This window comes from Rosa chinensis, chromosome 4 (assembly GCF_002994745.2).
Source record: "Rosa chinensis cultivar Old Blush chromosome 4, RchiOBHm-V2, whole genome shotgun sequence".
In the NCBI taxonomy this organism is placed as follows: Eukaryota; Viridiplantae; Streptophyta; class Magnoliopsida; order Rosales; family Rosaceae; genus Rosa; species Rosa chinensis.
Genome location: NC_037091.1, coordinates 1,452,243 through 1,477,628, shown reverse-complemented (window position 1 = coordinate 1,477,628; position 25,386 = coordinate 1,452,243). Strand labels below are relative to the sequence as shown.

Sequence of the window (25,386 nt, the reverse complement as noted above, 5' to 3'; positions counted from 1 at the left end):
GTCTTGGGAGATAACATTGCTGTTAACCCTGAGATTTTAGGGATGAAATCTCTCCCATAATTTATGACACCAAGGAATCTCTCTAGACTCTTAGCATCAGGGATTCTGTCTGGAAACTTCCAGATCTTTTCAAGAATATGTGGTTGGAGTTTTATCACTCCATTCTTGATGTTTATTCCTAGGAAATCAACTTCATCGAGGATAAAGAAGATTTTCTTCTCGCCTAGGATAATTCCATGCTGAACTATCAGCTTTACTACCTCATGGAGGTGTTTCATGTGTTCTTCTCTATTTTTGGAGAAGACCAGGATGTCATCTATGTAGACGACACAGAACTCCGCTACATGCTTGAAGATGTTGTCCATCTTTCTTTGGAAGATTGAGGGAGCTTGCTTCAGACCAAAAGGCATTACTAACCATTCGTAATGACCTTGAGGCGTTCCAAATGCAGTGAGAGGAATGCTCTCAGGATGCATCTTGACTTGCCAGAAACCCGACTTTGCATCGAATTTCGAAAAGACTTTAGCTCCTCTGAGCTGGTTGATCAGTACCCTAACTTGAGCAATCTGATAACCGTCTTTGACAGTCTTCTTATTGACATCTCTATAGTCAATAACCATTCTAGCTTTTCCTCGTAGATTCTCTGCATGATTTCTCACGTAGAATGCTGGAGCATGATGAGAGCTAGTGGAAGGTTGAATTAATCTCTTCTTCAGGAGATCTTTAATATCACTTCTGAATTCTTTCTAATCTTCCTCTTTGTACTGAGGAATGGCTTTGACACGGCAGATGGCATTCATGTCATGCAATCTCAATTTACAGACCACTGGGTCTTTTTCCCAAAACTTCTGAGGATTTGTATCCACATTCTGCTCGAGTAGTTTCATGATTTTTTCAAGAGTGGGAATTTGTTGAGACTCAAGCTTGTTCTGAAAGTGCTTGAGATTATGCTCATGGATGAAACTAGCTTCTTCATCTTCACTAGTTTCTTCTTCTTCTTCTTCTGAAGATTCTTCAACAAGCAATTCTTCTTGTTGTTTGATTTGGAGTATAGGCTCAAATTTGGGCTTGTAGGTAAGATCACCACTATTCTGTTGCGATCTCTGATACTGAGTAGTAAAACCGGAACCTACCACACTTTTTGCTTGTGTGAGTCGATCTGCCCAGAACACCCGTTCTCCTTTTCTGAAGCCTATCGCTTCTTCATCCTGAATGAATCTTTGCTGGAGAATGAAATCATTTCCCAACAAGAAATCAGATCTTTGGCCTTCAGACTGCCAAACATTCTAGATGATAAATGTTCCTCCACCAATGGTGATATGAACATTTTTTGCTACTGTTTTCATGGTGAGATGGCTCCCATCAAATGTAACACCAGTAGCAGATTTTTTCTTATCTTTTTTCCAGAGTTCATCTGGAATAGCAAATCTCTTTGCGACAGTAAATCCCGATCCATTATCTACAAAGGCATGTAAATGATATTTTCTATGATCAGGGAATTTTAGTCCAATCTCTATGTAGTTGCTGTATCTACTAGTAGAGACGACTTTCGATTGTTGAAGCTCATTTTCTTGAGCTTGTTCCTGAGGAATGAATGGTTTACATTCTTCTGCAACAATTTCTGGTGTTTCAACCAGTTCAATCTCTTCATCGATTTTTTCTTCACCGATGATTTCTTCCTTTATTTCTGAGGAAGATGGTTCCATGGTTTCCTAGAACAGAGTTTCTACTTCTTTCGCCTTTTTCTCAGCGAAGTATTCTTCATATTCTTGTTCATCCAATTGGCTTACAAGGCCATTCTTGGTTTTCCTTCTTGCTTCGGCTATGAAGCATTCTTTGTGATAAGTCTTTTTAGACTCTTCACAAAACATAGGGAGACCATTCTTTTGGTGACATAAGCAGTAGTCACAAACGAATGTACCAGGGTTCACCTGATAAGAAGACATGAAAGATTCTGTCTTGCTTTCTTCCCAGTTTTTGATTCTCAAAACATTCATTTGTCTGGATTCGAAGTACTCTACTTCAGAATCTATCTCAGACTCAGATGATGAATCTTCTTCTTCAGACCAAGCAGAGTAAACTGACCCGTCATCTTCATCTTCAGAATAGGCTATTTCATAGCCTTTTAAGTTTGCCACTTCTACTATTTGCTCATATTCTTCGAAGAGAGCTTTAGTAGATCTTTTACCCTTTCCGGGCATTCATTGGCATAGTGCCCTTTAGCTTTACATTATCAACATCTGCAAGCTTTCTTGCTTGGTTGCTTATGCTGATGAGTATTCTTCTTTTTCTTGAAGAATTTCTTTTTAGGATCTTCATCCTGCTGCTTCTTGTAATTGGAACTTCTCTTGAATTTCCAATCCTTCTTCTGATTACTCTTTTTGAATTTTTTTAGAGTAATATTTTTCTTTCTTCTTTTTCCTGTGGAATTTGGATTCATGACATCCCCAGTTCGTGGGCATATCCAGTATTCCATAACAGAAATTCTCAACTCCTTTGAGTTGCTTCTTGGCCATCTTAGCTCTAAGATTGGCTTTGCATTGCTCCTTCAATAATTGCCGGATTCTGTCGGCAATCCCTCCAACTGAAAATCTTTCAATTGGTTTCTCAGCTATGTTTTCTCTCACAGTTGTTCTCCATGGTTCAGGGAGCTTCTCTAGTTCACCAATTGTACAGTAATATTCCTGAAATTCATTCAGGTATTCTTCGAAATATCTCATGTCGCAGATCTTGAGAGCATAGATATTTGACTTTGCCGTTTCTTTGGCTTTCTCACTTATATTTGAAAGATGTCCACAGAACTGATCGACAGGGGTACTGCAAAATCATACGGAGACTTTGAATTTTTGATCTCTTCAAGCCAGTCTCTTCCTCTGGCAGTTTCTTTGAAAGATAGGTAGTACTTTTTTGCCACTCCAGTAAGAGTAGTTTCATAGTACACCTGCAAATCTGGTGCTTCAAATTTGCCAAGGGTAAGTGCAGAAGCAATCATCAGGCTATCTACCCATTGGTCAATGGTTTTTCTTTTGTCTAGACTCTTGTCTAGATTTAACCAGATGCCATAGTTTGTGATAGGAACTCTTGGCAGATTGTCCTCTGGGACAAATCTTTGAGAATTTCTTTCCCCTTTTTTACCCGTGGGGGCTTTCTGAAATAGGAATTTTGTTTCCCTTTTTTCTCTGCTAATGAAAGTTCTGGAGCTTTCTCCATCTTCCATTTCAAGATCTTGGTAAGGAAAGACTTTTCTCGTCTTTCTGATTTTGAATTTTTTTCATTTTTTTGATTAGTTTTCCTAATCGTTCAGGATTTTCACAATTCTCAGCTTCTTCATAAAGATCATAAAGCCTCTCAGCTCTGAGCATATAGACTGGTCTGCTTAGATCAGCTTCCAGATCTTCTTCTGATATTGGCTCTTCGATAGTGGGTTTTGTACCACTGACACTAGCTTCTCTGGTGCTGTAGCTTCTTCTCAGAAGACTGCTGTTTATCCGGAGGTTCTCAGGACAGACATCACTTTTTCTGTGATTGTCGAAGTTGAGGCTGATTTCTCCAGTTTTTCTACTCTCTAGATTTTTGCTTTTGCTCTCTCCGGCTTCTTTCTTGGACCGGATAATTTCCATTCAAGAGGAAAAGTCACTTCATTCCAAGTAACCTTATGAATCTGCTATGAATGGTTCTTCTGATTGGTGAGGAATCCAGTAGTAAGACATGAGATATTTGTTATCCTTGTCTTAGGGGCTACTGTAGTACTCATCAATTTATAGTATATTCTATATACTATTGCAAGTTCTTTCATATCTTCTTTCATGGATATGCCATCTGTCTTGACTCTCAGCCGTAGACAGTGAGCTGCATCTTTCAAGCTGGTGGTGAAGTTTGGGAAGCAGTTGAAATATGCTATCTGATTGCACAAGGATGCTTCAAGTGTTCCAAACAGACTAGCTTGGAAGTCTGTTAACCTGTTGTCCTGTAGAACACATAGGACTGAACAGTTTATGCCTTCACGAGCAAGCAGATTTATGCCTACTTGGACTGCTCCAATATGCATAAATTGATATTTTTTTGCTTGTGCTCTGGCAACTTCTGAAGGAGTGATCAGTAAAAGATCAGTCTCTCCTCCTGCTGTAGCGGGGGTTGTAATCTCCATTAGTTTAAAATAATGGCTATCCATTAGATCAAACTTTCCCCGTTTGTAGATTTGATTGAAATCTAACTTTGGGATTGAGGCGTTTTTTGCCTCTTGTTCGATTTCGTTGAATTCGAATTCTTCAACATTTAGGAGTTGTACTCCTTTCTTTTTCCCAAAGATGCTTAACATCTTCATTTCTCTTTTCTCCGGGTTTTCATACCGGATACTAGTCTGACTAGTAGATGGTTCTAGAAAAATCATGTTTGGAACAAGATTCTTATCTGGTTTTTCTAATGGCTTGAATCCATTAGCTTTCTTTTTTACTGTAGGTACTTTCTTGTCCTTCAGTATAGAATCCAGCGTTTTTTGCTATTCTTTGATTTTTCTACTAACACTCGTTAGCTTTTCTTCTTCTGTTTTTGGAAGTTCCTTGATATAATCCAGTTTGTTTTCCAATCTTTCCAATTGGTGGATTATAGCAGGTAGTTTTTCTAGATGAGTTTGGCATCTAGATAATTCTAGTAACAGCTTTTGATATTTCTCATCAGAAGATTTTAGTAGAGAATTTATTTTCTCTAATAACAATTCTGACATTGTCCCCATTAAGGAGGGGTTCTCCTTGAGCTATTTCACAAGCTCTGATACCAGTGATGTGCGGATCTAACCAATGCTCAAATAATCAAGAGGTTTTTGTTCCTCTTCCAAAACATATAGGAGATTATCAATCTCTTCTTCTATTTTATAGATTCTAGTCTGAAATCTATAAACAATATCCTAATAGTTGAGAGATTCTCTATTGAGACTATCTCTATAGGCTTTCAGTTTTCTCAATTTTTCTTTCTCTTTTTGCAACTCTTTGCTAGTATTTTTGCAGATAGCAATCAACTCAAGTCTGTCTACAATCGAAATTATGAATAGAAGTATGCACTGTTTACCTTTGAATTTAAAGGATGACTGTTAACTCTGCATGTATATTCAAACAAAACTCTGATGGGCCCACCACGTTTCTAAAACCTTTATATAATCAATGAAATAGACAGCAAGACTTTTATGAAAGAGACAATAACTAATGCATATGCAGACTCTGACAAACAAAGATAGCAAAGAAAATTGCTAGAGGAAAGACAAAAGGGTACTAATGGTAGGAATTTTGAAAAGATGGGTAGGTAGGAAAGAAAATGAGAAAAGGTTGTGTAAGAGGGAATAAAAATAAGACACTGGGGTGTATGAGAAGTATTTTCCCAGATTTGGGGTGTATGAGCATTAACCCTAAAAGAAACAAAAGTCAAAATAATTAATTTTTATTATCCCAAATAGACTTTTTCTTTCGGCCATTTAGGCAAATCTTTTCTATTTATCCCATTGCGATGGTAAGATGGTTCTCTTTAGCACTTATTTTTTTGCAATTCAAGCAAACAAATCTATATAATTTCATTAGAAATTTATTTTTATAGATATAATTATCATAATTTTTCTTGATTATATTTTGGTCTTATTGATCAATGATCGATTAAATTTGTTGGTTAATTTTTGATTTTAGAGTGTGGTGCAGGTACTTTTTTTTTTTTTTTAACCTTTAAGTCTCGAACCACCCCCCAAGGCCTAGATCCTAGTTCCACCACTGAGTCAAGGCTTCTTATCCCACCTCAAATTTAGCATCAAGTTGGGTGATAAATAAGCACCCATCATCCGAGGACCCCTCTAATCCAACGTCCTCGGCTTTGGGGAAGAGTCGGCTTTGGGGAAGAGGACAGACTCGGACTCTCTCCTCATCCTAGAAAAAAGAGAAGTTGAGAGAGCATGATGCCCCTGTTGTACAAGGGGGGTCAGCTCAGCTACCATGATTGGATGAATCGCTTCCATAGTGTTACTTATATACTTGTTATGTCGGGATCCAAGTACCTAACTGATTCTTTAGCCAAGAGAAACAAAAGACCCCGCTCTTACGGTAGTTAGACCAAATCTAAGGAAGTTTTGAGCTTCAAGTTTAAAGAATAGGAGAGTGAAATTCACTCCCTAATTTACAATCCACACTCATTCTTTTCATTTTTTATTAAAGTTTTTATAAAATGACAAAATTAAGTTACTAAAATTAAAAGATTAAGTTACTATAAAAGGAAACATAGAGTGTGGATTGTAAAACATGCCCGAAGAATTAGTGGATCATTAATGGTTCTTAGGAGCCAAGTAGGAGTGTGTGTGTGTGATGTACATTAAGATCAAGATCTATTTGGCCAAAAAGAGAGTTATGTTTAAATAAAAGCAAGATACAAAGGTGTGATACAAGTTGTCATATGGCTCAAGTTCTACAATTAGCTGAAAGGGGAAAAAAGAAAACAACAGGTCGAAATCAGTAGAGCAACAAGACGAAGTAGTCATATGCTTTTGACTTCTTTCTTGGAATAACTCTTTTGGAAATGGGTTACGGGTCAGTGGCATGAGATTGTCCCATTTCAACCACTTACATCCTAAAGAACTAACGTTCAAAATGATAAGGACCACTGTCGAGTGCCATGATCACTACTGCATAACACGGAGTATGAAGCTGAGAGGCAATATTAAAAGGTGACATTTTGTGGTCCTTGATGCATACACAAGAAAATGGAAATACAGATGAAGGTTAAGGCTACATGGGAATCAAGAATGAAAAAGTTTCCGATCCCCGCTGCCAGATAATATCCCAACATCTGATTGAATATTGCGAAAGTCTCTGAAGCTTTGGCACTCTTGAATCAAACTATGCGACAGGAGTCAAGTTAAAAAGATACTCGGTTGTGGCTACTCAGCTATCAACAAGTTCATTATGTTTATTTGCAGATCCTGTAATTCAGATGGCAACACAAATTAATCACTTCCAACTACATTTTCCGAATATTTTGTACAAAAACGTTCCAATGACAAAGCAAGACTGATTCAAATTATGTAAATCAAACGCTTGCAAGTCGATCTTTTATTACCTATTTTGGCTATTTCTAGAAGACTACCCGAAACCTCTCCCAGCATCATTACTTCACTGCAAGAGGGTTCAAGTAACCAAGGAGCGATTTACTACACTTTACAATATAGTCAAGTGACAAGTTTACAATCAGCATGCACAATTGAACACAGAATTATTGAAGCACTTTGCCTTGGTTGCAATCTTTTTCACACCTGTTTCGCTGTGGGAGGATCGTGAACTAACAGAAGAAATATGGATTCTGTCCATTATATTGGCCTTAGGAGCCTCAAGAATTGCCTTGGGCATTGATAATGCCCGCTGCATGCTCCATATAGACAGAGGCCTCATATATATCAGAGATCGGAAGTGGCCATCCATCGTCCACCCCTCAGGAGTCTGAAACGCATATCTATATAACAAAATAGGAGCGTTAATGTCGTTAGATCGAAGAAACTTAACATTTAGTGTTCACCATATGAAAAAAAAAAATGTCTGCAAATAAGACATGAAAATGGTGATATTAAAGAAATGCTCAACTGAGTAATGATGTGAGAAAATCTAACTATTAAAGACGTCCAAAATTCAGTCAAACAAATAATATCTCAAAAGTTCTTTTCAAAAAAAATAATATCTCAAAGTTCTCCACAGTTTTTAACCATTTAACTATGAAAAGGTTCAATTCTGACATAAAATGTAAGAAAAGTGGACCAACAAAACATGGTATCAGTATAAAGTGAGGGTAAAGGAGGCAATAGGGTATAATTTCACCTAATCTTGCCAATCAGGCATGAAGCATGCCTATTCACAAATGCTCACCCACATCATTAGCTTTCGTATGCACCCAGTGAGCAGCAAATTCATATTTGTGTGTGTGTGTGTATTTAATGATGATTATTGTTGTTATTAGACAAACAAATATCTTTCTCAATCCTATCCTAACTTTCAGTATTACTTGGACTTCGACCTAGCACATATTTTCATTCACCACACGAAGAGCACATTAGTGCATGTTATGTGAAGATGGATACATATCCTTGGGCCTGTCCTTGACATCTTATGCTTTTAAGAAAACTGATGTCTAAACATTAGAAGATTATCACCCGCTTTTTTAGGTAAATTTGTTTAAAATGAAGTCATATCCAACTTGAAAGTAAGCATCCACAATTTCTTTGGTTATCATCATTACAAAATGTGAATTTGTTTTCAAAAAAATTAAGAATGATAAACAGAAGATTAGAGTACTGCAAATAATGGAAGTGTGTTCTACTTACCCGTAGCCCTCTTCAGACCAGCCGGCAGTAAAAATTCCTTCAGCAGTGGTAAATGCCTCTTTCTCCTTTCCAGCAAGGATCATCGTTGCAGCCACCCCATAAGTGACGCCAGTCCATATTTCACGAGACTGCATACAAGACTCATCCACCCTCCCATCAGGGTGCATTCCATTTACAGCACCCATCCTACCTCCTTTAACTTTCATGACGTTAAAATCATAGATTTTCTGCAAAGCACTTTGGATTTTAACATCATCAAAAAGTGAAGGTAAACCTGAGGATGCAGTATACCACTGTCCGGCCAGTTGATCTGCTTGTATGGATTTACTGTTACTACTTGATCCGCTATCATAATTGAAATAAGAGCCATTCCATAGTTTTTCTTCAAAAGCTGGTTTGGCCTTCAAATATTTGGTTTTGCACCATTCAGCAAAGGTCTTGTCACCTAGTTGAATGGCCATTGCTGCAGCAGCTTGAAGTGCAGCAAGCCACAAGCAACCACAGTAAGCACTTACTCCATGAACTGTCCAAGCGTCATAGGTCTGGTCAGGGAAACCATCATTCTCAATGAGACCATCATTGTCCCTATCAAATTGTTCCATGTATTCCATTGCCGCACGAACAGCAGGCCAGACATCAACTCCAAATGACATATCCCCTGTTGCATCAAAATCTCTATACACCTGAAGTACAAACTTCGGGTTTAGATCCTTCCACTTACTAGTATCATGAATATTATACGCATTCATTTCATTCCAAGGATCATGTGTTCCCAAATCATGGGGGACAGCTCCTCTAACCTTACGAATTCCCCAATTCCCTTCTGCCAGAAACTTTACTTTTCTTCCATCTTCAGATAAGACTGCTTTTGCAAAGTCCCTTTGTATATTGAGTTCAATTTTGGGAAACAGCTCAAGAAGGGCAAATGAAGCATAGAAGTGCACGTCATATGTGTTCCACATGATATATTCAACTCCTTCCAGATAAAGAAACCTCCCAGCATCTTCATAGTGTTTTTGTAGGTCCGATATTGCACTCCTATGGCAACCAGTTGCAGTATCCTCGACCACTCCGCCTTGTTTGCCGTTCAACTTAGGTTCAGAAGCCTTGTTATCTAAATACTCACCATTTATTAATTGACTTTGATTCTTCTTGATGTTTGTTTCTAGTGAGGGAGAATCTGCACGAAAATCATTCATATTTATAAGGAACCAGTCAGCTTTGCGGAAAAATGAAGCCAATGTAAAAAGGAATACATAGTTTAAAAGTGCATGACAGAGGTATGGCACTACGGCTAGTGGCCAAAACTCCAAGTTCCAAACATTCTTATTCCAATATGAAAATCTGAAAGAAGAAGGAAATCAGGATAAATTACTACCAATCCAGACTGTTCCACCAGCGACCAAGAAGTAGAGCTCATTGAACAACGTGAACTTGTACCTGAAAGTATTGTACACAACATTAGGACCAGGAGATATCAGCTGTTACTGAGAGTTAGCATAATCTTTCAGTGACAAATAACCATTGCAAACAAACCTCAAAAGCTTTAATTAATCATTCTGTTGTTGGGCTTTCTATTAGTAATGGAGATGGTTATGGCTATGCAATGATCTAATAACAATATTTGATCATTTTAGTTTCAACACCTCCAGCACTTGTAAGATACCATCACATTGTATGTCTAAACATAAGATGCATTCTAACTGACAGTTTGAACCAATCACTGAATCAAGCTCAAAAAAGCTTAAACTGTTGATTTCACATTTTCCTTAAGTGGAGACAGTTGTAGGATGTTGATTTGACACTTGCGTTCATCTTGAACATGAGAAAAGTATCTGACATCAAAATCACTCTTAAGAAATGAGACGCAAAACTAACCAACTTCAATGTTTGAGATACCCAGTTCTCCTTCCAAGCCTGTGTCTTACAGCATGCACATGGACTTCGTTTTTACAATTTAAAGAAGATACATGCACAACACAAAAATTAATCTCAACATGTTCCCCATAGCTGGGACTTACTCACCTACTTAGGACACCACTTTACCATCTGGTATAACTTAAAGATATAAACAAGAATAATCACATTATTGTGCGTTAATAAGTAGTTACCATTCTGGTAATTTTTCATCCTTGAGGATAGGATTTTGCCAATTTTCAATCTCTTCTTCCCATCGCTTATAATCTGTTATTCACAGCAAATACCCAAGTATTCTTAGTTAAACTTGAAATAAACATCATCATGTTAATAGATTAGATTCTTGATTCATAATGATTCCAGACCTAATTGTGCTAAAACAGGTGTGAATAGAAAATCGAACTTGTCAAAACAAGAGACACATACTTGTTAGTGCATCATGCACCAAGTCTTGAGCTGCCCTTTCAGAGGTCCCATAGAATTTTGTGTACCTCCTGCAACATACTCACAAGCTTAAATAACCGAACATCTACTAGTATTGGTGTTTAGATTGATAAATTATAATTATCAAATTAATGCATTCATCGTTTATCATTTTCTCTATATTAGTCAACTTTTATCATTATCTCTTCCGGTCTTTTGGTTTCTACTGTTGATATAAAGTAACTCATAAAAGATTTTTCATTTTTTATAGATAAAAGAAAAGGAGCTTATAAATCAGTAAGGCACAGTTATGCAAAACACGCATTGTTGAGTGTCAGCAATAGACATTTTGAAAGATCTTCATGTGTTGATGAAAAACACTAAGGCACAATGGTGCTAACCAAAATAATTGTTGACTGTGCACACACATTTTGAAGTGTATTTTCATTCGTTAATTAAAATTCAAACACTAGTGCGAGCATAAACAAACAAAGGGAGGGGGGAAGATAGTTGGAAGAAACTCACCTTGGGTATGAGCTTCCCTTCAAAAACTTTACTTTCGGGGATGACCACGATAGACCAAATGCAACAGTGCACTTCCCATGGGGTTCTACCCAAGCAGTAGCTGAAACTGCAGCACAAAGTGTCTCTCCAGGTGATGAAGACATGCATGGCCCCGAATTGAAATTCTCATGATCAAATTGTCCATCCTTAAGAGATAAAGGCACCAAGTTAAAAATAGTGAGTCAGGTTTATGACAATGAGAAGTTATGCATCCGAACTGAGTAGAATTACTTTGAAAATGTAAATTTATTCAACCAGATCATTGTATTGACAGAATGTTCTACAAAAGGCATCCAACTATATGTCCAGAGCAAAATGAGGCAAACAGCATTAAGCAACCACAAAAATTTAAGGTACATGGCACCAATAAAGAAAAACACGGAGAATAGTACCTGCACCATTTTGTCCCACATTTCTTTCGCTGTAACAGTACTTCCTTCTGATAACCCAAAAGACGGCAAAACACTAACGCTTACATTTTGTGTTTCACATGCAGCTATTCCAAAAGTAACAGGAGGACTCCCTTTTGCAGTCCTGGAACAGACATAATTTGTGGAGACAGTTAAAATCTACGGTCAGAGTTGGCAAATTCAAGATTATAACCTTTAACAAAATTTGTAAAAATCAAGTCAGTGATTTAAGAATTTTTGGTTTTTTTTTTCATTGTACAGCAAGAACAAAAAGAACAAAATATAACAGAAACTATAAGTTAAGTATATTTAACAAAGCAAACAATAAACATAAATAAGGTTCTGAGAACAATAAGTTTCAATTTGACCAGATGTACAGGGGCCCCAAATACTAACTTTAACACGACCACCTGACTTGTTGCCCATGACTAGAAATTGGAAAATGATCGATCATGGTACAAAGAAGACAAGCAAAAACTTAAGGGAAGTGAAATTCACACTCCCCATTTTACAATCCGCACTCCATGTTTCCTTTTTTAGTAACTTAAACTTTTGTCTTTAGTAACTTAGTTTTTGTCTTTTTATAAGAATTTCAATCAAAAAGGGAACAAAGGAGTGTGGATTGTAAAATGGGGAGTGTGGATTTCACTCCCCAAACCTAAAGGGGAAAACAGAAGAAGAAAATGGTGAAATAGATATTTTAATTGATTCTTCACACTGGCTCCTTTGACAGATTTGCTGGAAAGAAACAAAAGGTCTTCATGATAAACACAGAGGAAGTGATTATTGCAAACTGGCGAAATGTAAGCAATCATGGCACACTGGCTAAATGTGCAAAAGCATTCAGTTTCTCTTGCATGAATTCTGAACATAAGCAACAACGTTTCACTTTTAGCACCAAACTATCAAACAAGCCTTTTGTGATTGTGCAGACATGGCACAATTCTTTTCCATCTATAGCATCTTCGATATGTAGTTTCAAATTTTAAACTTTTCTCTTAAACGCCAGTTAGAGAGATATGCACTAATCTTGTTTACTTGATAAATCGTTTTCTTGATATCTTCAGAACAGTTTAAATTGGTAAGTTGATCCAGAAGCATCTTGCTTTGCCTCATGGTCCATTCTTTGATTTAGGTTATTTAAAACTTTGCAATGCTTTTAACCTATAAAAACACTGAATGGCACAGATATCTGCAAACCAACCGTCATATAAGTGTAATAAGGTTTTATGACTTGCTTGTGATGTAGAAGTACACCAGAGACTCCATCTTCGCCTCTATAAAAGAAAGAAAAAGTAAGTTAGAACATGTTAACAAAATCTAGATAGTTCCATGACAACCCTAGAACAAGCACCATAGATACTTACATAAATGGTTCATTGACATGGTCTCCCGACAAGTGTGACGTTCCTCCAATTGAATTCTACACCAGAAAAAGTAATAAGTACCAAACATACCAAGAACTCTTAAATTCTCTGTATTGATTGGACACAGAATTCAGGATTCAAAGATAAAAATCTTACCGCCCACGTAAATAGTAGGCTGACTTTTGCTCTTTCTTTTCCAGTATTCACCAACTAAATAAGAAACAAGAGTTTTGTAAGCAGACCAAGTAATAAAAATCCTATTGAAATTCTTGTGGCATAATCCTTAGATTTACAATCTTGCCCACGTAATGGAACAAAGATTTTCTCATTTAATTGTATTCATATCAGGTAATATGAACATACCGTATAAACAAAAACTGCTGTAGGAAGACTACTATCTCTATAGTTATGAGGGATAAATGGCGATATTTGCCGACAAGAAATTTTCAATTCTGGATCAGGTTCGCCTAAAATAAAAAAGCATCAGAATTAAAAGAGCAGCTCAAAGGAGAAGTTATACATGTGAAGTAGATTAAGGGGAAAAAATAGAGCCATACCATCATATACAGTCCATGCCCTTGGAAATAGAGCATGGTACGTGGAATGCTGACCACCCAAATTCCAGCCCCATGATGATATACCCTGATCACCAGCTTTTCTGCAAGAATACTACATCAGGATAACAAGAATAAGGATATTCAACTGCTATGGGTAAATCAGAACTCCAAAAAACAGAAGAACCAAGATGCATTATGCACCAAAAGTCCAGCAAAATCGGATTCCCTCTTTACATATGAACCAGCTACATAACAACTTCATTGTTACTTCATGCTTTGAAATATCAGGAGTTTGGTGTTAAAGATTTTAGGGTTTCAGGCATATGCTTTCATATTACAGGATACAAATTTTAAACCAGATATGTGGTGGTGCTCCCCTCTAAGTTGGAAGTCTGCTAAATGGCTACAATAACTAATAATCTATTTGATCTCCATGTCATACTTAATAGCAAGAGTTCCGATCTACATGGAAAATTGTCGTTAGTATATCAAGGAACTTCTGCCATAAGAAATATCAGCCAATCTTAGAATTCACTTGACTATTTAGATTATAGAGTAACTTCTTGGACTACCCTTGATTCTATAAGGAAAGGGACTGACTCAATATGATCTAGGTCTTCACTTTCAGTCGCAGATTAAAAAAAAAAAAGGCACGTAAAATTGACATATATGGTATATTAGCATAATTCATCACAGAATATGGTTTACGGACTTGACAGCTATCCTCTTACCCTAATCCTTCATGTTGACCTGGGGCCAAGACTGATGCATAATTTTTACTCCCTCCATCTCTAGATATAAAGATCTGCAATTTTACAACATGAACAAAGATTATCAGAATTAAACCACTGACTCAAATTCAATGGGAAAAAACATATTTAATTCTTCTCAAGAGACAATTACTTAGTTATAAATATTGTTGTCCCATACATTGTTCAAAAGCTTACAACGAAATAACAATACAGAAATTCCTCAAATGCATTGTTCAGACTCCCTTCCACCATTAGTATTTTTCTAAAAGTATAGCACTTTAATTTTGCAACATCCCTCTCACATGATCCAAACTTCTATCTAAGTTTATTTTTAATGCATTGTTCAGACTCCCTTCCACCATTAGTATTTTTCTAAAAGTATTGCACTTTAATTTTGCAACATCCCTCTCACATGATCCAAACTTCTATCTAAGTTTTTATTTTATTTTTATTAATCCAGGAGGACCTTATAAAATGTTCATATAAAACTAAAATAAGTAACAACCATGAATAAGTAAGATCACTGAGGAAATAAATACATGAGTTTAAAATTCTGAAGCAGAGTTCCTTGTCTATTGCCTATTACATGAATGACAAAGATCTCCTCTTTCTGGCCATATAGTGATGTTGCAGTTCTCATACCATAATTTAGGTCTCAATTCACCACAGCATACAAAGTAAACTACAGGCATAGAAAAGAAAAGAAAAACTTGGTAGAGCTTCTGTATTTTAGCTATGGACCTCAAACAATAATCTGCTTAGTATTGCAGAAGATATAATTAAAAACAGAAATTAGAGAACATGTTCTACATAATAATATAGCAGACTATAACCGTGAAGTTGCATTGCAGAAAAAAACCAGAAACGCATGATTATGTATGAATAATTCAATAGAAGATAACGAATAATATCAACAGATCGATAACAGATAAAGAGTAGAATTTTACAGAGAATTGATTGGCCATGACAGGAGAACCATCACATACACCCGGAATGATTTGCCATTGCCTGAACTCGCCTCTAAAACCTCTTGAGATGCTGCCACTTCTGCAATACATATCGACCGATGGCCCCTATTAAGTTAAGTAAAGATAAAATTCTAAAAGAAGTTAAGAACCTTCTGATCAGAACATACCCCATCCCTCCGAGCGGAACCCCTTGAGATGCAGATGGCTTGCAAATACCTCGTGTGAAAGGATCAATAGGTGCTTTCTGCATTGATACAAAACAAAGGAGGATCAATAGGTGCTTTCTGCATTGATACAAAACAAAGGCCAAGTTCAACATCCTCGTAAGGACATATTCATCCAATTAGTGTAGATTATGAGCTTATCCGGAAGGTTGAGAAAACTTACCCTTCCATGAGAAGCCTCTTGTCTGACATATGACCACAAGCGTACACCTAAACTAACCTAGAATTTGAAAATTTACAGTCATTAGAAAGAGATAAGCAGTGCAGGGTACCCACAATACTGGGTAAAAACTAAAGAAACTCCAAACACCACGATCACGATATGATCAAAATGTGGTTAAGAAATCACACTTACCATCTTTATTGCTTCCCTAAATGTAATACTAAATTCTTTAAGAAGATTAGCATGGCTGTTTAACTTCCTCCTCCAGGCTTGTTCCGGTGGGGCAGAACTATCAAAATCAAACTAGAGAAAAAGAAAACGAATCAGTTTTGAGTAGAGACTAAGGATTGTCATCAATTAGACATGACAAATAGACAACTACTGAGCCGAAATCTAACAATGGTAACAGCCACATATATGCATTACAATACACTTTGAGGTTCCAGAGACACGACATGTTCCCTCATTGTAATATAGTGAGCAACACAGTTTATAGCAAGATATGCAGCTCTGTTGTTTAGCTCCGACTTCGAATTTTCTATTGTAAACAAGAAGTTCCCCAGCCCCAACAACAAAACAGCAGAGTTTGGCTCGAAACATGAATTCCAAACAAGTCCCTCCTAGATAAGCATGTGTAGGATTTTGATCACATGCCAGTTTTAACTTGGCTCAGTTTTGATCACTTAACCAGTACCTTCAAGATGGGCTATTAACTACATTGAGCAGTAAGTGAAATTCCCGTGCATGGTAAATTCAATCAGGTAAATTGTAGATTACTCATTTAAAGTTTCGATCTTTGTTTTAACAATAAGATTGTGGGAGGAAGTAAAGAGAGAGAAGCGTACCAATTGTAAGGTGTTCCTGGGGATATACTCCTGAGGAGGCCATGAATTCTTTCTACAATGGAACAAAGTACCACTAACCATGATCTTCTTCGATCCAACTAGTTTAATTGGTTCTGTCTTCTGTTGTGTCACTAGTCGTGTATAATATGATCTCAAAGCTAAAACCTTCCTTCGCCTCCAAACCACGAAAACAAGAAGAAGCGAATATGAAGCAAAAGGCGAGGTAGGTAGCTTAGAGCCTTAAGGAGCCTTGGACCAAAACCCAAGAAAGCAGAAAGCTTGAGCTGAAAGACGTTAAATTTTGAATCGTCGGAGCAGCAGCAGCGAATCGGCGATTGATTCGATTTGATTGGTTGATATAGAGTCCGATGGCGATGGCAGCCGCCGCCTCAAAGACGGGTACGTGGCTCTCTCTGATCGCCAGGTGGAGTGACCTCTGCTTCTCTGTCTCTCTGCAACTCTCTCTTTCTCTGCAGCAGCTCAAATTGAAATGGTTGGCTTTTGATTTTTAATTTAATTTTTTTTTGTGGGTAGGGAAAGGAGCGCGTGAGAGAGAGAGAGAGAGGTTGAAAGTCAAAAGCTTTCGTAGCTTCTAACGGAAAATACGAACGAGGGAGAGCATTGAAACACAGGAGGAGGGAGGCCTTTGTTTTGTTATGGGTTTTGGTTATATAACAAGTCAGAATCATCAGAACCGGAGCTAGTCGTCGCTTTTTTTGTTCTGTCCTCTTAATTCTGGTATTGGAATACTTTTCTTGAGACTTATAGATGATATTCATATTGCTTCAAGATTCTCGTCCCTCTTTGATTACTTACACGTAAGAATAAGGGCATATATTCAATGGAGGAATCTTTTCTATCTTTGTCTACAAGATTTAAGCTCTTTTAGGTGTCTCAACCTTAAGGTCATAATAAACTGTTAATAAAGCATAAGCACTGTAACAACTCTAGACGGTGCTCATTTGTTTTTGCTTAAGAAGAAAGCCGATGAGGGAACAGCAAGGCCACTATGTACCCTCTTTTTTAATTATTGAACTTTTCTATTTGGCTTCTTGGCTAAAAATAGGGTTGGACATGAAATGACATTACCCAATAATATCATAGGTATGTTGTCACCTGGATCAATGATCCTAGTCGGAAAAAAAAAAAAAAAAAAAAAAAACTGGATCAATGATCTAAAGCCTATGAAAAACTCGATGCATGAAACCCAAAGAAGGGTAAAACAGTAAAGGCAGTTTCTGGCGGGTAGTAAAGTAGTGGAAAGCTATTATGAGGTGAGAGAGTAAAAATGAAAGGAGTAGCGGAGCAGTCACGGACGGTGAGCTGTAAAAAAGAAACAAATTTACATGTGGGACCGGGGGGTTAAGAACTTAAGATCTTTAAGAGTAGTAATGTAGTAGTAGGAGTCAGTCATGGAAGGTGTGCGTAAGAAAGAAAGAGAGTGGTCAATAAATATTGGCGTAGGTTTTAGTCAATGCCATTGCCTACCTGCACCTTCATCATTTGTTTTTTTTTTTTTAAGAGACCTTAATCTCCATTTGTTGCAGAGACTTATACATGGTGACTTCTTTGTTCCAGTCTTCTAGAGGATTGGTACTAACTTTCTACCTTACCATATATAACTTCTGAATCCCAAAAAAGAAATGAAGACTTCCCATGTTTGGATTCTACCTTCTAGAAGTCAGCACCGCAATTAATTGCATCTCAGTTTATGACATGCCACCCTCTGGCACAATGTCACTTATTATTTGATTCACCTTGAAATTTTGACAATAGAAATGGACGAGTAGAAGGATGTTCTAATTAACCTAATCTCTAATGAAGAATCGCAATATTACATTTACATATTTATTTTTATTATTTGAAATTTTAGAACTAAATTTCGTCTAAAATAGTTGATACATTTAACTAATTGTTCAGACTAGGGCTGTCAATGGGTCGTGTCGGGTTGGGTTCGTGTCGGGTCAAGGTATTTGTCGTGTCGTAATATACAAACCCAAACCCAACCCATTTAATAATCGTGTCAAAAATTTAAACCCAAACTCAACCTATTTATTAAACGGGTTACCCATTTCCAACCCGCTTAACCCATTTAACAAATAGGTCATGTCGTGTTAGACAAAATGACCCATTTAAGGGTTAACAATGCGACCCATTTAACTAAAAAAATGCATAAATTGATTGAATTCACTAAAAACTCAACAAGACTAAGAATATAAATAATTTTATATATATATATATATATATTCATAAATAATTAAATCCAATAATTATAAAGAAAAATATTTCAAATTGTCTAATCCTATGATCAAATAATCCCAACGCCCAAAATTTCAAGAAGAAGTATAGCATAATCGGGTTATACGGGTTCACTTCGTGTTGGCGGGTTGACCCGTGGCCGACCCATTTATTAAATGGGTCATGGCGGGTTGACCCATGGCTGACCTGCTTTTTAATCGTGCGGGTTTAACCCGCTTTATTTCGTGCGGGTTTCGAGTCGTGTTATCGGGTCGTGTCGGAATTGACAGCCCTAGTTCAGACAATAATGACTGCATAATTTTTTCTTCATTCTCATTGACTTGGAAGGATAAAAAAATTATATGATCAACAATTTTATGTCACCACATTAATTTATAAGAAAATATTGAAACAATTATGATTCATTCATGGATAGATATCGAAGAGTAGGAAAGTGACTCTAGCTAGGATTGTGCTTTAAAAAATTAACAGAACATAATTAAAAAGTAATTGTAGAAAAGTCATCATGTAACAACAAAGAAGACGATATAAGAATTATTGTAGCTTCTTAACTCTATGGTACACGCATGCACTTACACACAAGTATGATACGTATTTCGTGAGAATTGATATCTTTGTTTGATTAACCGGCATGCGACACCTGCCTGTTTAGTGCATCCATTCATATAAAACATGGATATGATTCTATTCGATTCGATTAATGTAGATTAATGGTAGAGTTCCATATATTAATGGACAGAGTTGTATATTGTAATCGGATAGGTCGACAGGGGCTTCCAAATAGAAAAGAGAATGGCGGTGGAGCCTAGTTGTTGTATCTACACCAACTCTATAGTGCACTTCACATGCTTCGTCACCGTCATCCAATATGGACTTCGCAAATTCCCCACCGACTAGATTAGACACTAAAGCAACTAGTGGATATAGCGTTTATATTAGGGTTGGGCGTTTAAACCCGAAAACCCGTAAATCCGGACCGGCCCGTGAAAGCCCGACCCGTTCGGGCCGGGCCCTATTTTTTTATTCACTTAAACGGTTCGGGTCGGGCCTTCACTTTCAAAGTGACGGTTCGGGCCGGGCCTTGACATTCAAATTTGAAAAAGCCCGTCAGGCCCGTATTAGGTAAAAGAGAGACACATGTCAGTGTTTTATTGCTCAATATAAGGCCACAAAATATTATCATAGGATCAGGTATACTGAATTATATTCCCCACTGACCTAAACCTAAAGTGAACTAAATGTGTCATTGTCTCGCACTCTCGCAGTCTCGCACTCTCGCAGCCTCATTCTTCCCCAAACGGCCAAACCCGATCTGAGACTGAGAGAGAGGCCAAACCCGATCTGAACAGAACCCAGCCACCTCCTCCTGCCGCTTCCGCCATGTACTGAGAGAGAGGCCAAACCCGATCTGAGACTGAGAGAGAGGCCAAACCCGATCTGAACAGAACCCAGCCACCTCCTCCTACCGCTTCCGCCATGTCTGCCAACACCAAGCCCTCTCTCTCTCTCTTCACTTCCTTTTTAGCCTTCAATTAAAGGATTTAACCCAAACTCGATCTGAGAGAGGCCTTCTCCTTCACAAAGCCGATCTGTACCGAGCCCAGGCGCTTCTCCTCCGGCTGCTTCCGCCATCTCCGCCATCTCCAAGACCTCTCTCTCTCTGTCTCTTCACTTCAGTCTCAGCCTAATTCATTATACTCGATCTGAACCTTCATTGAAAATACTCGATCTGAAGTTCCCAAACTAGTTCTGAACCTTCAGGTACATACTCGATCTGAACCTTCAGCTAGCTTATTCGATCTGGGCAGGTTAGTATTTTGACAGTTTCTCTTTGCTCAGTTTCTGTTAGTTTCTGTTAGTATTTTGACAGGTTCGTATTCGATTTCTCTTTGCTCAGTTTCTGTTAGTTTCTCTTTGCATTCCAAGATTAAGTATTTTGAGTTTTTGACACAATCATTTCTTGCAGGACTGGAGTCTTCCACCCGATCATTTCTTGCAGGACAAAATCATAATTAATTTGATCAGGGATCCTTCGACAGGTGAATTTAAGCCCTAATTGAACCCTGAAATTGATTTCCTGTTGGTTTCTGCGATAAATGAGAAGATATGAATATTCTCATTCATGATTCATTTCAACTAAATGTGACTGAGAATTCTAAGATTTGAAATTTTCAATTTCAGTGTTCACTTTGGTTAATTTGTGCAAAAAATTAGAGTAATTTGGCTATTTAGTCTCTGTTGAACTGCTTAGTGATTTTGGTGTTGGTTAATTTACTTCATGCATGATTGATTGATATTTGATAATGTGTGGTTACTGTAGTCAGTGCTTTTTTGTGTGTGGAACTAATATGGACGATATGTAATTGTTTGATTTGGTTGAATATCACAGTTTAGAAGTTTGAAACTTCTGAATATAGCAACTGTTTACAAAGAAAAATCGAATACGATGTCTGATTTCCAACACTAAGAAAAATAGATATTTGAATGTGCTGAAGCAATAAGGACAATGCAGTATTCTCTATCTCCAGTAAAATTGAAAGTCATATATACCTGCACGCAAGGGCGTTCGTTTGTTGAATGGTGTTAAAACTCTTGACAATGACCAGGGCTGATCATGATGTGTACCATTGGATGTTATCTCAATGCTCTAGTTATTTGTGCTAAGGAACTTTGTTTTACTAAAGTATAATCTGGTCTCAGCTTAGCCTATAAAGTATAAACTTTGTTTTACTCCCTGTTTTGGTTGTAGAATGGCCACCGATGGGAATGCTGTTGTACCATCGCCGAAAGCTCCAGCTGAACCAAACCCGGGAGCTCCTGAGGCTCCGCCTACGGCTCCAACATCTGCTTGTCCTCCTAGACTATGGTGGAAGCTTAATGGCTCCAACATCTGCTTGGAAAGTTGCTGTATTTGAATTAGCACTTTCTAATTTCTATTTCATTGCATATTTGTACTTGAATTTGGACTTCATATTTAAATTTGGACACTTTGTATTTCAATTGTAGCTTTAATTGTTCTTGAAGAGTACTTGAATTTGGATATTATGTATTCTGGATATTAGAATTTGCAGCTTGAACTTTGGATTTTGATAGTGTTTTAATTCAAATTTTCACCAGGTTGATCTGAATGATATATAGCAAAGTAGATATAGAAATGGTAAAATACAGGTTTTTGGGCCCGAAAGCCCGCAAGCCCGGCCCGAAATGAAACGGGCCGGGCCCGGGCCGGTCCCTGTTTGTGTCAAAGCGGGCCGGGTCCGGGCCCAATGAAAAACGGGCCGGTCCCGGGCCCAGTGAAATTATTGTTGGACCCGGCCCGTGCCCAGCCCTAGTTTATATGTGAGAGATCGAGTTACTCCTATCATATAATGAGGAATTTTATTTGTGGATTTATTTTTAGTTATCAGTAGTCAACAAATGAGATCTCGAAAAAAATATGTTACTTCTTAATTGTCTACAAATTAACCAAGTATAAATTGCGAATTGACAAGTTTCCAATGTGAAATTGGTTGCACGTGTAAATGTAGTAGTTAGGTTGTACGTGAATGAGCGTGTTGGAGAATAATGAGCCTTTATAAAAACGTGACAAAATAACAATTAGAAATCAATTACTTGTTTTCAATTGCACTGAAGTTTTGAGTTTAAACTTAAACACCTAATACATGGTTAAAGTTGAGACAATATCAACGATTTAATTGAGTCATGGACCATGTTGTCAACAATGACTTTGGCCTCATAAGTCTAGATTGTTATTCCTTACTCCACCCTCGGTTTTAGTGTCTTTGGACTTTGAACCATCTCTAGGACTACCCCAGCTTAGCATGTATAGGGTGAATTATTGTATAATGTCATCTATTTTTACATATTAATGGATTAAAACTGATTTTTGATTACAGGACCGAAAAACAAGATCCATAAGCAACTTCTACAAGCTCTTGTGTGTAACAAGTAGAGCTGCCACTTGGTTTGGAAATTACCAAACTGATTGAATACCAACCGATGTTTTGTATTTGGTAAATCGACTTTTTGATAATCGAGACCAATAAAACTGAAATCGAGAATCAGCGAAAAAGTTAGTTTGGTTTTAGTAAATACTAAATCTACTGATTTTCTAAATATTAGCTTTATATAATATAATTTTCAATACACATACATGCATATTAAATAATAAACATAAAACCTTTCATAATAGTATGAACATTACTACATATACTATATTAATAATACATGTACTTTAAGTAATCTAGTCAAAGATGGTTAAATAACCTAGTTTTATTAAAAATGTCTCAAACTTGATGTCATATGTGAATTCAAAATTTATGAATATAAAATTGAAAAACCTATTACAAAAGAATTAGTAGTCCATTCTAATTTATATTACAAAAGAATTAGTTATTCTAAAGTTAGTAATACTGAAATACCGAATTTGGTAAACATGATTAAAAACCGAAATTTGGTTGATAATTGGTAGCTCAATTTTGAAACCAAAAGCTTTGGTTTTGAAGTTGGTAATACCTATAACCGATTCAAACCGACCGAGTGGCAGCCCTAGACTAACAAGCATGTAAATAGCACATTGATTTTTTTTTTTTGGCTAAAATATGATTGAAGAGAGAAGAGCCTACCAACAAGATTTATCAAAAGAGCAGGATATTACAAGCCAAAAGAAGGGAGGACAATGCCCATGCCCCTAGCCAAAAATAGAAGAACTACAGAGGTATTAACCTCCAATCTAACATATTAAAAGAGATAAGAAAACTACAACTCAAATAAATCGGAAATTCGAAAGACTAAGTGAGTCTCGTCGATAAAGATCTAGAAGAAAAAGAGGACCCTCATTCCACCAAACCAAGCCTGACGATGACAGACCAACATTAGCAACCACATCTACCACCTGATTTCTCTCTCTAAAAATAAGAGAAAATTTAAATTGCATGTGCGAGATACGCTGCAAACAATAATTCCAAGCAACACAAAGCCTCCATGGAACAGGATGGGATTCTAATTATTGAAACTTTCAATTGCAGAATTGTTGCTTATCAATTGAGTTCTCTTAGAGTGCATAAACAAGACGACTCATGTAACAGGCAAAAAAAAAAAAAACAAAAAAAAAACAACATTCATTTAAAACAAAAGAGCTCTTGTCACATAAAAGTTAATCAAAGTACCAATTGTAAGGTGTGGGAAAAAGTAAAGAGAGAGAAGCGTACCAATTTTAAGGTGTTTCTGGGGATATACTCCTGAGGGGGCCATGAATTCTTTCTACAATGAAACAAAGTACTGTTGGAGGTGAAAAATTCCGTAGAGGAGTTTAACCCAACAATTAATGCGGACTGGAGCGGGAGCTGACCGGGAACAATCGAGAAGCTTCCCTCGAGTGTTGACCTGGAGTTTGACGTCAACTCGAGGAGAAGGGGGGGGTACCTGCAGAAAACTCTCCGATGCCTAAGTCAGTACATTTCTTAGTTGTAGAGTAGAGATAATCGGAATTCGATGGATTACCTGGACGTCGAGCCTCCTTTATATAGGCAATGACTTACTTCGGGAACAAGCCGCCATTATTTCTGCTTTGATGGCTGCATTTATTTACACACTTATAATGACAATTATTGCTGCACTAATAACAGCTAATCATTGCGTACTTACTACCGTCATTCATTGCGTATTTATGATAGTCATTCATTATGCACTTATAATCATAATCATTGTGCGTAGTTATTGTCGTAATAATCCCCGCATTCATGACTGAAATTTAATTCCATACTAACTGCGGAGTTAATTGCCTTAATTGCAGGCCCAGCAGAATTTTCTCACTCCCACAAGTACCACTAACCATGATCTTCTTCGATCCAACTAATTTAATTGGTTCTGTCTTCTGTTGTGTCACTAGTCGTGTATAATATGATCTCAAAGCAAGGTTGAGACTTCTCAAGAGGCCCAAACCTTCCTTCGCCTCCAGACCACGAAAACAAGAAGAGGCGAATATAAGCAAAGGCCGAGGTAGCTTAGAGCCTTAAGGAGCCTTGGACCAAAATCCAAGAAAGCAGAAAGCTTGAGCTGAAAGACGTTAAATTTTGAATCGTCGTCGTCGTCGGAGCAGCAGTGAATCGGCGATTGATTCGATTTGATTGGTTGATATAGAGTCGATGGCGATGGCAGCTGCCTCAAAGACGGGTACGTGGCTGTCTCTGATCGCCAGGTGGAGCGAACTCTGCTTCTGCAACTCTCTCTCTCTTTCTCTGCAGCAGCTCAAATTGAAATGGTTGGCTTTTGATTTTTAATTTTTTTTTTTTGTGGGTAGAGAAAGGAGCGCGTGAGAGAGTGAGAGAGAGAGGGGGGGTGGTGGGGTTAAAAGTCAAAAGCTTTCGTAGCTTCTACCGGAAAATACGAACGAGGGAGAGCATTGAAACACAGGAGGAGGGAGGCCTTTGTTTTGTTATGGGTTTTGGTTATATAACAAGTCAGAATCATCAGAACCGGAGCTAGTCGTCGCTTTTTTGTTCTGTCCTCTTAATTCTGGTATTGGTATACATTTCTTGAGACTTATAGATGATGTTCATATTGCTTCAAGATTCCCCTCCCTCTGTTGATTACTTACA

The 25,386-nt window shown here is 37.4% G+C and overlaps 1 protein-coding gene across 5 annotated transcripts; it reads right to left on the bottom strand.

Annotated features, from left to right (window-relative positions):
• Nucleotides 1–6,471: 6,471 nt before the first annotated feature.
• LOC112196387 (non-lysosomal glucosylceramidase) lies at nt 6,472–24,056 on the bottom strand. Of its 5 annotated transcripts, XM_024336716.2 has the most exons (20): nt 16,529–17,279; nt 15,876–15,986; nt 15,684–15,740; nt 15,464–15,540; nt 15,276–15,375; nt 14,308–14,381; nt 13,577–13,677; nt 13,383–13,486; nt 13,176–13,229; nt 13,020–13,075; nt 12,891–12,929; nt 11,635–11,776; nt 11,204–11,388; nt 10,682–10,749; nt 10,450–10,522; nt 9,717–9,778; nt 8,339–9,518; nt 7,280–7,476; nt 7,087–7,142; nt 6,472–6,949 (listed from the first exon to the last, which is right to left on the bottom strand). In XM_024336716.2, exons 1-19 carry the CDS (start codon nt 16,607–16,609, stop codon nt 7,135–7,137), a joined length of 2,769 nt encoding a protein of 922 aa, XP_024192484.1. In that variant the 5' UTR covers nt 16,610–17,279; the 3' UTR covers nt 6,472–6,949; nt 7,087–7,134. The 5 variants fall into 5 exon arrangements, 4 of the variants coding, with proteins under 4 accessions (XP_024192484.1, XP_024192483.1, XP_040373854.1 ...); XR_002935164.2 differs by having other exon boundaries at nt 7,087–7,476; nt 16,529–17,278; XM_024336715.2 differs by lacking the exon at nt 7,087–7,142.
• Nucleotides 24,057–25,386: the final 1,330 nt, after the last annotated feature.

What these genes read in the sequence shown, in the direction of transcription:
- LOC112196387 (XM_024336714.2), bottom strand. Translation starts at nt 16,609, where the DNA reads ATGGTTAGTGGTACTTTGTTCCATTGTAGAAAGAATTCATGGCCTCCT. An exon ending in CCAGGAACACCTTACAATTG is followed by an intron (nt 15,987 to 16,528) that starts GTACGCTTCTCT and finishes CTTTTTCTCTAG; the next exon opens with TTTGATTTTGATAGTTCTGC. An exon ending in GTTCCGCTCGGAGGGATGGG is followed by an intron (nt 15,376 to 15,463) that starts GTATGTTCTGAT and finishes TATGTATTGCAG; the next exon opens with AAGTGGCAGCATCTCAAGAG.